The following is a 13,714-nucleotide window of genomic DNA, read 5'->3' as shown; positions in this document are numbered from 1 at the left end:
AGCAAAAGAAAAAACTTACAACAACAACAAAGTGATGAGGGGGTCATGGGGTTATACAATTAACAGGAGGGAGAGGGGTGTAGGCTTGTGTTTGTAAACATCGTGCTGTAATTCAAGCATTGTGATGGTCGGTGCCAGCCCCTCTCTCCCCCTGCCCGGAAAATGATTTAGTTTGATCCAGGTGACGGGGTACTTTAACCCTTCCCCCACCCCCAAACATGACTCTATAAGGTAAAGCCCTCCCATTCTCTGACAACGGACCACCATAACGCTCTCCCTTTTTGTGCTCAACCGCGGCGATTTGACTCATTTTGCTGTCCTGTATTTGTTGTGGAAGACACACAAACCTTCATTTTTTATTTTGGGGGACACCAACACAGCGTGAAAACACACCCTGTATGTTTTGTATTTCGACCCCATTCCTTCACTATATCTATATCTATATCTATATCTATATATATATATATATATATATATATATCACAAAAGTGAGTACACCCCTCATTTCTGCAATGTTTTAAGTATATCTTGTCATGGGACGACACTGAAGAAATGACACTTTAAGACAATGGTAAGTAGTCACTGTAGAGCTTGGATAGCAAAGTAAATGTATTGTTACTTCAAAGTAACTCAAAATACAACAATTAATGTGTAAAATGCTGGCAACATAAGTGAGTACACCCCAACTGAAAATGTCAAAATTGGACCCAAATGCCAATATTTTGTGTAGCCACCTTATTTTCCAGCACCGCTGTAACCCTTTTAGGCATGGAGTTCACCAGAGCTTCACAGGTCGCCACTGGAATCCTATTCCACTCATCCATGATGACATCACGGAGCTGGTGGATGTTGGAGACCTTGCGCTCCTCCTCCTTCCGTTTGAGGATGCCCCACAGGTGTTCAATAGGGTTTAGGTCTGGAACATGCTTGGCCAGTCCATCACCTTCACCCTCAGCTTCTTTAGGAAGTCTTGGAGGTGTGTTTGGGGTCGTTTTCGTGTTGGAATACTGCTCTGCGGTCCAGTTTACGGAGGGAGGGGATCATGCTCTGCTTCAGTACTCCACAGTACATGTTGGCATTCAATGTTCCCTCAATGAACTGTAGCTCCCCAGTGCCAGCAGCACTCATTCAGACCCAGACCATGACGCTCCCACCACCATGCTTGACTGTAGGCAAGACACACTTGTCTTTGTACTCTTCACCTGGTTGCCGCCACACGCGCCGGACACCACCTGAACCAAATATGTTTATTTTGGTCTCTTCAGGAGCTTCACCAAAGAGTCACCTGAGGAGCAATCGTTGGTGTCGAGAGAGAAGAGCAGTGGGGAGAGTACGCACCCCTGGGGGGAGCCAGTGCTGGTGGTCCAGGTGTTGGATGTGATGGTCCTCAGCCTCACATGCTGTCTCCTGTTGGCCAGGAAGCTGGTGATCCACTGACAGGTGGAGGCAGGCACCGCGAGCTGGAAGAGCTTCTGGTGTAGGATGTCGGGAGCAATGGTGTTGAACGCCGAGCTGAAGTCCACAAACAGGATTCTGGAGTATGTTCCTGGGGTGTCTAGGTGATGCAGGATGTGGTGCAGTCCCATGTTGACCGCATCATCCACCGACCTGTTTGCCCGGTAGGCAAACTGCAGGGGGTCCAGCAGGGGGCCCGTCTCATATAGCTCATTTAGGCCGCAATCAAAATGTGAAACATCTTCATGGGGATGCTTTGCAGCATGTATTTTGTAGACAGTGAGTTTACCATCATAGACTTCAGCGCTGTTGACCACAAAATGTTTGAGGAGTTCAGCTGCATATGGGAGAAGCAGGTTTCTTCTGTCATGATCTTCTGTGACAAGAATTATAATTTCCACTGTCAGGCAGAGAAAATGGTGGTACAAATCTGTGTCTAAAATTCCATAGAGCAGTGTAGAGCAAAAACTGTTGAAACTGTGTGACATTAAGAGATAAAGGCTTCCTTGCTACATCACTCACTATTGCATTTCTCAGTCCAACAATTCGGCTTGAGAGTTCAGCTCTCTGTTGTGAAGGGAGTCTGCGAGGGTTGGGGCCCTGACATAAGTTATGCACCTCACACCTCCAAGGCATGTAATTTAAAGACAAAAGTGATGAGACCTGCTCTGATCAATTCTGATGTGTAGCTAAATTACTAATGACTACTTTTAGAGTGAATTCAGACAAATTGGACGAGCTAAACACAACCCAATTATCAACAGTTGTTTTTGGATGACAAAATTTGGGTCACATTGGTCGGGCTATAACATAACCCAATTTTCTTCAACTACTTTTGAACTAAATTTGGACATATTTGGACAACCTAAACAAAGCACAAATTTCAATGTCTATTTCCAGACCCAGCTTTCTACAACTACTGTACCTTTGGACTAAATTTGGACATATTTGGACAACCCAAACAAAACACAAATTTCAATGTCTATGTCAGGAATGAGTTGAGCCAGGGCGACCAAATGCAGCTTGAACCAGGATTTATTGCAGGGAAAAGGAGTTGGAAGGGAGGCAGGTGGGGAACCGACGACACAGACGGGAGGAAGACTCACGGCCAGCAAAACAGACAGACTGACCGACATGAAGTTCCCTTGGACAAGGTTAAAATTCTGACCGTGAGCCTTCAGACAGACCGAGGGAAAACCAGATGACAAGAACAGGAACACTGGGCACGAACAGGAACGGACACAACAGTAGACACCGACAGGGAGAAACACACGGGCAGGGCTTAAATACACAGGGTAACAAGAGGAAGCAGGTGACAGACATTACGGTAACGAAAGGGGTGTGGCCGAGCGAAGTGCAGGCCGAGCGTGCTGTGGCACGGGCGTGACAGTCTATTTCCAGACTTAAATCAAGTGAGACGGACGGACCAGTTTTGAATTCAAAGTACACAGTATATTGCAGGTGTGGAAGTGTTTTGATTATAGTAGCATAGGAGTAGGACACTTGCATTGAAGATGCTTCTTTGTTCCTTCACATCAGGGGTTCAAATCTTTTTCTCTGCCATGAAATTTTTATGTTTGACTATTTTTACAATTTCTTGCAGCCAGTCAGTAAATTGTAAACCTTTGTGTTAACTGAAGAATTGAACAGTAATGCAGGTGAACAATTTCCATGTAGCTTGTGACAAATCTGCAGACAGGAAACAAGATTAATGGGTTGACTTTGCCCTCACGGCCACATCTGGGTTTCGGAGCCAGTTGATCTGAAAGACCGTTGAACCATTACATAACACTGGCGTGAATCTGACAAAAAGGATACATTTACGTGCCCTATTCTTATATTTTGGCCACTAAACTAACTGTTGGCCAACTGTATAAGTGAGCAATGCATCGCCACACAGCACCAAGGCATTTTGCCGAATAACACAATAACAATGGTAAAGAGACTTGGTGTAGTTGAAATATCGTCATCTCTGAAGATTACCGGAGTTTGCTGAACAAAAGCATTTTCATTGTTAAGCGTGTTGCCGTGGGTCTGGGGTTGGTTGCATTCATACATCTAATGAAAGTATACTTAAAATAGTTTTAGCTGTTTAAAATGTTTGGTCAAGTTTACGTCACACTTGATTTTATTTTATTTCTTCTCGTGGTGGGGACTTCATACATGTCTTTCATCCTGTCTATTATGTCATAGTGTTGCTCTAAAAACCTTATTATGTCTGTACTGTTGTCATTCAAATTGGTTTCAAGTGGATGTTGATGTGAGGATTTTTTTTTGCATAGTTGTCATGACTATACTGCATGTTGAATGTGTTTTTATGTTTTATGTTGGACAATGTTGAAAAATGAGGTGGCTGCTCATCCCAGGAATACAATTTGATTAAAATGCAGAACATTGGACTTCCGGCGGCCGGCGCACTCACGCCACTAGATCGATCGTCGCTCTTCGGACACAAAGTATGGCAGCGGACCAAGAGGTTTGTACGGCTTCGTGCACCAACTGCACCCTTCTCTTAGAGAGGTTGTCTCTGCTAGAGGGACGTGTCCGCCAGTTAGAGCAGAATAGTGCGATAACAGTAGTTGCGGCGGACACAGACGCGGGCTGTAGTCAGCCCGCTAGCACGGTTAGCATTAGCCCCAAGCGGCTTGCTAATCGCGATGAGCCAGGTAAGACGCATAGCCGTCCAAAGTCATCTCGGTCTACTGGCCCTCGCACTTTGGTCATAGGCGACTCCATTACCCGAAACATTACGCTTAAAAATCCAGCCACGGTAATGTGTATTCCTGGGGGCAGAGCACCCGACATAGAAGCTAATCTTAGGGAGCTGACTCGCAATAGGCCTAGTCAACAGCGTAGTTCCACCAACACTAGCTACTCGGACATAGTGATACACGTCGGCTCCAATGATGTTAGGATGAGACAATCAGAGATCACAAAGAAAAACATAGCGAGGACTTGTGATCTGGCCAGAAAGATGAGTTGGCATCGAGTATTTGTCTCTGGCCCCCTGCCTGGGAGAGGCACTGATGAGAGGTTTAGTAGATTAGTCTCCCTTAATCGATGGATGGCTGGGTTCTGTAAAAAGCAGGGACTGTATTTTATAGATAACTGGTCCTCCTTCTGGGGCCGCCCCGACCTGCTGAGGAAGGACGGCCTTCACCCTAACCGTGAAGGCGCCTTCACTCTTTCTAGGAATATCGATTACTGTTTGAGCCACTCATGACAGGTCACTTTAGAGCAGGCCAGGGCACAGGTGATTAGACCACCTGTGAGGATGGGTTTGGAGTCTGTTAAGTTAAAGTTAACTAGCGCTAGGCTAGACTTTCAGCATACACATAGCTCCTCGTGTAGACTAGAGCGCGACAGTTTAAATAGTGCTGCAGTACACTTAAACACACTTTCTACTGGGGTAGTAGACAAATCCAATCATTCCGTCCTGACCGGTCTTACTGATGAAACGGTGCCTGTTTTAGATAACTTCACATGTGTAACAAATATTCATCATCAAATTCCCACGGTCGTTTCATCCCACCGCGCTAATAAACTTTTGAGAGGTGATGTTAGGCCTAGAGAACACAATTTTACTCGCATCCCGTTTAAAAATCCTTCGATAGATACGCACCCTGATCGACTGATTACACTTAAACTCGGTTTTATGAATATTAGATCGCTTCATACGAAAGCAGTTCTCGTTAATGACCTTATCACGGAACATAATCTAAACGTTTTTGGTCTTTGCGAGACCTGGTTAAAACCTAATGAACTGCTGCCACTTAAGGAGGCCTTTTGTGAGCTCGAATGTGGCACGTCCTCGAAAAAAGGGTGGGGGTATCGCCGTCATCTCAAATTCTGAGGTTAGATTTAGGCCTCGCTCAATTCACGTATTTAAAATATTTCAAGTTCTCATTGTGCGATCCACTGCTTTACCGTCATTCTATCTTGCTGTTATTCACCGTCCACCCGGGGCTTACTCTGGCTTCCTGGATGAATTTTCAGAATTTGTGGCTGATCTAGTGACAAATGCAGATAATATAGTTATCATGGGTGATTTCAGCATTCACATGAATTCACCGTCAGAACCACTGACTTCGGCATTTCAAACTTTAATCGATACGTTTGGTTTTACGCAAGCCATACAAGCAGCAACGCATAAGAATGGAAATACCTTAGATCTGGTATTATCCAGGGGACTAGCAACCTAAAATATAGCAGTACTGCCATACACTACTGTTCTGTCTGATCATTTCTTAATAAAATTTGAAATTTTAGTTCCTTGTCAAAGACAAGAGAGCAATCAGAATTTTAGCAGCCGTAATTTTAACTCCACGACTGCAACTGCGCTATCTGAGTTACTGTCACCGGCAACCGCCATGTTTCCCGCATACAGCGGCTCTATTGATAATCTTACAAATGAATTCAATGCGACATTATTAAAAGCCATCGACTCTGTGGCACCGCTACGTCTGAAAACTCACCGTAGATGGCCAACTCCGTGGTTCACAGATGAAACACGTACGCTTAAACAATTATGTAGAAACCATCAGCGCAGATGGCGTTTAACCAAACTTGAGGTTTTCCATCAGGCATGGAAGGACAGCCTCCTGAAATATAAAGATGCGCTTATTTTAGCAAAAACTCGTTATTTTTCGCAAGTTATTAATCTCAATAAAAACAATCCTAAATACCTATTTGATACAGTGGCAAAGCTAACTCTGCGCCAGCCGACCCCCGATAGCTCCTTCCACTCAGCTGACGAGTTTATGAAATTTTTTGCTCAAAAGATTGAGTCCATTAGGGACGAGATCAAGAATACCATTCCAATCGCTCCGCCGGTTACTAGCGCTGGGGATCATGCAATAACCCTCTCAAATTTTAAACCCCCTTGAAATGCTTACAAAATTGGTTAGTGCGGCTAAACAAACAACTTACTCGACCCGCTTCCAGCCAAACTACTACTAAGAATTATTTCCAATTTTAGGACCGTCCGTCTTAAATATAATCAATCTGTCTGTTTCCTCTGGGATAGTGCCAACACCCTTTAAAACCGCTATTATTAAACCGCTACTTAAGCGAGCAAATCTTGACCCGGACTGTCTCAGTAATTATAGGCCAGTTTCAAACCTCCCATTCATAGCAAAACTTCTTGAAAAAGTAGTAGCGCAGCAGCTTATTGATTACATGGTCGCTAATAATCGATATGACTCTTTTCAGTCTGGTTTTAGAGCTAATCATTCCACAGAGACAGCACTTGCTAAAGTGACTAATGATCTCCTCATAGCTATGGATTCAAATACGTCGTCTGTATTGTTACTACTCGATCTTAGTGCTGCCTTTGACACTGTAGACTTCGATATTTTATTAGGGCGTCTTAAAAGTTGTGTTGGTATCTCAGGGTCAGCACTCAGCTGGTTCAATTCCTATCTATCAGACAGGACGCACCGAGTGGTCCATGGTAATACGTCCTCTGAGCTCTATAATGTTGCGTGTGGTGTCCCACAGGGATCGGTATTCGGACCGATTTTATTTAATATCTATATGATTCCGCTTGGGGACATAATATGTAAATATAATATTAGTTTTCAATGCTACGCGGATGACACCCAATTATATATGCCGTTATCGATGACAGATCCACGGGACTGTTGTAATCTCGAGGCGTGCCTTGCGGAGATCAAGCAATGGATGTCTCAACTTCCTTCGTCTTAACCCAGATAAAACTGAGATGTTGATAATTGGTCCTACTCGTTATCAACACTTATTTAAGGAAACCACTATAACTATAGATAACTCAGAGTGATACGGTAACTAATCTCGGGGTAATATTTGACCAAACGCTCTCCTTTCAAAAACACATTAAAAATATAACCAGGATTGCGTTTTAAACTTTTTTAACAAAAAACTGAAAAGTGGGGCGTGCAATATTCGGCCCCCTTGCGCTAATACTTTGTAGCGCCAACTTTTGCTGCAATTACAGCTGCAAGTCGCTTGGGGTATGTCTCTATGAGTTTTGCAAATCGAGAGACTGGAATTCTTGCCCATTCTTCCTTGCAAAATAGCGCGAGCTCGGTGCGGTTGGATGGAGAGCGTTTGTGAACAGCAGTCTTCAGCTCTTTCCACAGATTCTCGATTGGATTCAGGTCTGGACTTTGACTTGGCCATTCTAACACCTGGCTATTTGTGAACCATTCCATTGTAGATTTTATGTTTTGGTTCATTGTCCTGTTGGAAGATAAATCTCCGTCCCAGTCTCAGGTCTTTTGCAGACTCCAACAGGTTTTCTTCCAGAATGGTCTTGTATTTGGCTCCATCCATCTTCCCATCAATTTTAGCCATCTTCCCTGTCCCTGCTGAAGAAAAGCAGGCCCAAACCATGATGCTGCCACCACCATGTTTGACAGTGGGGATGGTGTGTTCAGGGTGATGAGCTGTGTTGCTTTTACGCCAAACATATCGTTTTGCATTGTGGCCAAAAAGTTTGATTTTGGATTCATCTGACCAGAGCACCTTCTTCCACATGTTTGGTGTGTCTCCCAGGTGGCTTGTGGCAAACTTTAAACGAGACTTTTTATGGATATCTTTGAGAAATGGCTTTCTTCTTGCCACTCTTCCATAAAGGCCAGATTTGTGCAGTGCACGACTGATTGTTGTCCGATGGACAGACTCCCACCTCAGCTGTAGTTATCTGCAGTTCCTCCAGAGTGATCATGGGCCTCTTGGCTGCATCTCTGATCAGTCTTCTCCTTGTTTGAGATGAAAGTTTGGAGGGACGGCCGGGTCTTGGTAGATTTGCAGTGGTCTGATACTCCTTCCATTTCAATGTAATTGCTTGCACAGCGCTCCTTGAGATGTTTAAAGATTGGGAAATCTTTTTGTATCCAAAGCCGGCTTTAAACTTCCCCACAACAGTATCTCGGACCTGCCTGGTGTGTTCCTTTGTCTTCATGGTTCTCTCTGCGCTTTAAACAGAACCCTGAGACTGTCAAAGAGCAGGTGCATTTATACGGAGACTTGATTACACATGGGTGCATTCTATTTCTCATCATCAGTCATTTAGGACAACATTGGATGATTCAAAGATCCTCACTGAACTACTGTAGTGAGTTTGCTGCACTGAAAGTAAAGGGGCCGAATAATATTGCACGCCCCACTTTTCAGTTTTTTATTTGTTAAAAAAGTTTAAATTATCCAATAAATTTTGTTCCATTTCACGATTGTGTCCTACTTGTTGTTGATTCTTGACAAAAATTTTATGTTTGAAGCCTGAAATGTGGCGAAATGTTGAAAGGTTCAACAATTTTCATTGATATATGAAGTTGGGTGTGATCTACGTTGCAATGTCATTTTATGGGCCAGTTTCGTCTGAGGTGTCTCAACAAACTTGTTTTTCCTATTGGAATTCAATGAGGTGAACCCTACGTATAATACAATGTGATGGTCAAAACTTTGTCGAATGCATTTGCAAGTTCTAAAGCAAAGGACTAATGCTTCAAATATCATCAACTGAGAATGGAGCCAACAGAAGCAAACTTTGCAGTCTGAAACTGGATCCCAAACAATCCAAAGACCCTAAACCTTTGTAGAAACTGAATACAAAATAAGGAATACAGGAATCATTTTGTACAGTTTCTGTAGATAACGTACAGTATTTTGACAGTGAAAAACTAATTACAAATTAAATTCAGTCAAAATCAGATTTCAAATCACTGAAATGGATAAGTTTTTTTATCTGTTACATTGTGTGGATTGAACACTATTCATCTGTAGTATTGCATTGATGTGGAATGAATTCAATCCAAGTCTGATTGTGAAGAAATCAAAACAACGATATTTAATTGAATGCCTCTTTCTCCACATGCTCATAAAAAAAAGGTTACAATTCATACCTATAAAATCTGCATTATAACAACAGCTATGTACACTGTACAACAATTTGTTCACAAACATACATCTATTACAACTAAAAGCCTTAAGCTTAATTAGATCAGTCAATACCTGGATGGTGAAGATGCCAAGTGGCCGACAACTGAAATGCTCAAAGGAAGTGTCTAATTCGCTTAACTGAATCCTATGGCAGCAATGATTCAAAACAGAATGTAGAAAGAGCCTGACAACAGTTTTCATTCACATTTTTAGTTTAGCAGTTGCACTGCCATTTTTTGCATGTTTAATTTAAGAATAAGAATGATATCAATACTGTTACCAAGGCGTAGGATTCATGAATGTGGCACAACATCTCATAAATATCTCAACAAAACAGCACATCACTTACGTATCATAAAGCAAACAATTTCATGAAACACAATTACTGAAGCTAAGTTTTCCTGTGGTTGCTAACATACATGGATCTTAAATTCACATTCTCACTCAAGTTGCATATTAATTAATCTCTTTTAGTACCTTTTCATCAGTCTGAACTGTTTTTTTAATACTAGGCGCAGTGCTTTTCCAGCAGTGCGTGAATAATTGCATTAGTAAATATTAAATGTCAATCTGACTTGCATTGAATAGAATAAAAAAACTATTGTGAGTTTGCTCAAATATTATTGCCAAAAACTGTTGTTGTAGTAGAATTCTTCCTATTTATGATTAGCTAAAAACAAAACAAAAGAATGCAAGCATTTCTATTGGTTTATTATCCTCCTTTGTCCGTCAGCAGTATTACATGACCATTACTCAGACCATTTGCACAGATTTAATATTGTGGGTTGCTTTTGGAGGCAGGACGGTGGTCGGCTGGTTAGCACATCGGCCACACAGTGATGGATGGATTGTATTTTTGGAACACATCCCTACAAAATAATTACTTACTGTAGAGAAAGATAACTAAACTACACCAAACGTACTGTGTGGTCTTTATACGTAAAGCTACACTCAAATGTTAATGTTCATAAATGATGACACTGTGCTTCAGAAGAGAATCTCGATGTGTGAGTCCCAAATAACAGAACTTAACTGAAAGTATGTACGTATATTAGCAACAACAGCAGCCCTTAGCTTTCATACAATACTAGTCATGGTTTAAGGGGGCACATTCCACATGAAATAAAATACATGTCTCTTAGAAAAAAATTTTTTTTTCCCTCACACCTGATTACAAGTCAGGTTATTTTATCATACAAAGTCTGTACAAGCACTTTAAATTGTGCAATAAAAAAAAACAGGAAGGCAGTATTAGGGGAGGATGTCTGTGTTTCTAGAAAGAAGTACTCCTTTGGCATCTGTTAGTCAGCAGGAAATCAAACAATCATTTCACTTACGTGTCCTTTCTGTTTTCTACATTTCCTCATAATATTTCTAAACATGAATCACTTGTGAATTAATCTTTCTCAACATTCTCCATCCAATTATTCTGACATTACATATGACATCCTGTGGAATTACAAAGGGCACTTCTCTTCTGCAAATCAAAAAAAGGAATTACTTTTTTAACGTGTGATTCAATGCAGAAATACAATGGATGATGCTTTAACAATGTTATCATTGTTTTCATATTTTTATTGTTGTATTAATCGATCAATGGAACTTCTTCAAAAGCATTTTCCTACCATACGGCGATGTTTCTGCACCACTGTGTTTTCTTGATGAGACGTCATTATACAATCAATCACACCTCTGTTTGTTGCTGCGACTCAGTGGTAATGGTGACCCCTCGACGCAGTTCGTCCATACTATCAAAATTGCTGCCATGTTCTGAGTCATCCAGCCCACATGGGGCCGACACGTCCGACGCTGATGATGCTCCAATTGACAGCCGCATATTTAGAGCGACAGAATCACCGCTGTCACCAGTTTTTGAGGCAACTCCGCTCACCGAAGTACTGACGTCCCTGTGTGCTGCCTCCCCTGTTGGAATCTGATGGGGGGGCAAGTATTGACTGGGGTGGAAATGAGGCCTGCCATGCTGATGTCCAGTGTCACCAGATCTCAAGGTGCTCTCCTTGGAAACTGGCAAGTTAGCAGGTAGGGCAGTATGGGGCTCTGCATAATCCTCTCCGATGGGCAACGGAGGAGGCAATTGGTCTCGGCTAAAGAATTCTTCATGGGGAGGTGGGTAGTCGCTGTCAACGTCGAAACCCCCAAGGTAGTAGTCAGACTCTAATTCACGAGTGCTTCCTCCGAGTCGTGCAGCGGTGCCCACTGTAATGCCTCCGGGAGAAGCCTCATAGCCTGGCACCTCTTCGATGTCTGACAGTTTGGTGCTTGGCATCCAGTCTGATGTGTCCCAGTGATATGCTGGAGAGTAGAAAAGGACACGGTTAGTGACAAGCTAGAATGTGAAGGTGAAGGATCATGGAATTAGTCAGCACTGCCAACACCCTCTTGTCCACAGTACAAAGCTCTGCAGTACACATGCCATTGATATGCATTCGATGTGTCACGCACAAGCAGTTGCGACAACAATACACAAATGTGGTGAAGGTCAATTACATGACAAGCACTTAATAGAACACTGCTGTGGCATGCACACAAGAAACCGTTGAGGGGCAAGATCACAGCATGCTCAGGTTCATGGGAATTGCAGCACAAAAGCCATGTTAAAAACATCCACATGAAACATTTTGACATGTTAGAATAGCATGTAAAAAAATGGGAAAATATCTCCTTGATTGATGAGGCAGTCGTATCATCACACATTTGTTGACGCAAGGATGCCCTGTAAAATTATTGGCGTGCCTTAGGGAGTAGTTTGGAGGCTGAAGTAAAAATTCCAAAATACTGTGAATTATTATGTTTATAAATCCACCTGAACTTATTCATAAGCTTAAAAGTTTGAGTAAACTAAATATTTGCAATATTAAATGACCATTCTTAATGACAAAGATATTTAGAAAAAACAAAACATGTCCATTACTTTACCTTTTGAGAAAAAAAGGAGCAATTTAGTTTAACAATCGTACATCCATAATCTTATGTTCTAAATTCATAGTTGATTTGAATATTCTACAAATAAACAAATTACCAAGATCCTAGAATGTAGCTTTCCTCAAAAACTGTCTGATAACGTCTGGGATATAGAATATTCGAAATGTAAAAAACAATGAAGGTGACAAACTATTGTCATTAGCGCCTCGCCTATTTATTTATTATTTGACATCAGCCTTGTCTTATTACCCCTAGATGCCCAGATACGCAAATGATGGTGCTCTTTTCAATGTCTTGATTGACAACCTCACACACAGACTCTTAAGTGAAGTCTGGCCAAAATGATACCTCTGGTTTTGAATACTAATGACTCTTGAAAGAATCATTTTATACGGTGGCTTAATTTAAACATGTAGCACATTATGGTTCTCCTTGTCGCTTTTCCGTTAACACATTTTATGGGCAGCTCATATGAAAGAATGATCAGTGTTATTTAAATTAGCAGAGTTCTGGAGTCCTGGTCTTGGAGTTCAAGAGAAAAGTTCTCAACAATTATGATGGAATGTTGGATTGAATAATATAATGTTATTATTGGACTGATGCAGTTGAACAATTGAGCAAATTGAATGAAAAAAAAATGGCAAACAAAAACAATAACATGCATCAAATCAGAATGCATGATTGAGAATGTGAACTTCTATGTCATTAAACACAATTACAATCACTGGTATGGAGGAACAACTCCAAACAACATGATAGTACTGTGGCTGTAGTACGGGTAAGTAAGGGGACAAGCAAGACAGGTAAAAGATAGAAACAAGGATGACAAATGAGTGATTGTCCTCTGCTGCCAAGCCAACAAGCTGAGGGAAGTGGGGATAGAGCTCAGAAGAGTCATATGAATTTATCAATGACAAAAAGACCATCTGGGTATTTATAGATAAAAAGATACAAGGAGTAGACTCATTTTAAAAAGTCACTGTCTGGCTATGTGACGTGCAGGCGGTTAGCCAGTCAAATCTCCATATCATTTCATTCTGCTGTGAGCTCTTCAACTTTGAGGGATAACGGTAGTTGGTTGGTTTCAGAACTGAGGATTAGCACTTTTGGGTGTTGAGGCACTTAATTGGTTCCACAACACAAAGGAGTGTGAAGCTGGAGGGCCTGGTCACATCCAAGTCACAGAATTGCATCCTCACTCCTTCTGTCTGTTTGGACGGTCGGACAATGATTAATGAAGCAATTGCTGAGTACAGTATTTGTACGTTAGTCAAATGGGAACGTTAGCCTGATGCTAGTCCTAGAGAAAAGGTCAGATGCTTGCAACAAACTTTATGGAAAGTAGGTCATCTTATCTTGCCTGAGACAAAATGTTGTCACGGTTGGACTGATAGCG

General features: G+C 41.8%; 1 protein-coding gene across 7 annotated transcripts in view; it reads right to left on the bottom strand.

Annotated features, from left to right (window-relative positions):
* Positions 1-9,257: 9,257 nt before the first annotated feature.
* fat3a (FAT atypical cadherin 3a) overlaps positions 9,258-13,714 on the bottom strand; it is a 241,524-nt gene continuing 237,067 nt past the window's right edge. For all 7 annotated transcript variants that reach the window (XM_049725605.1, XM_049725607.1, XM_049725609.1 and 4 more), the window contains one exon: positions 9,258-11,688. In XM_049725605.1, the coding sequence (XP_049581562.1) occupies positions 11,060-11,688 (629 nt within the window). In that variant the 3' untranslated portion in view covers positions 9,258-11,059. The remainder of the gene's footprint in view (positions 11,689-13,714) is intronic.

Source organism: Syngnathus scovelli, chromosome 7 (assembly GCF_024217435.2).
Source record: "Syngnathus scovelli strain Florida chromosome 7, RoL_Ssco_1.2, whole genome shotgun sequence".
NCBI lineage: Eukaryota > Metazoa > Chordata > Actinopteri > Syngnathiformes > Syngnathidae > Syngnathus > Syngnathus scovelli.
The sequence above is the reverse complement of the archived record's forward strand: the minus strand, read 5'-3'. Positions and strand labels throughout refer to the sequence as shown.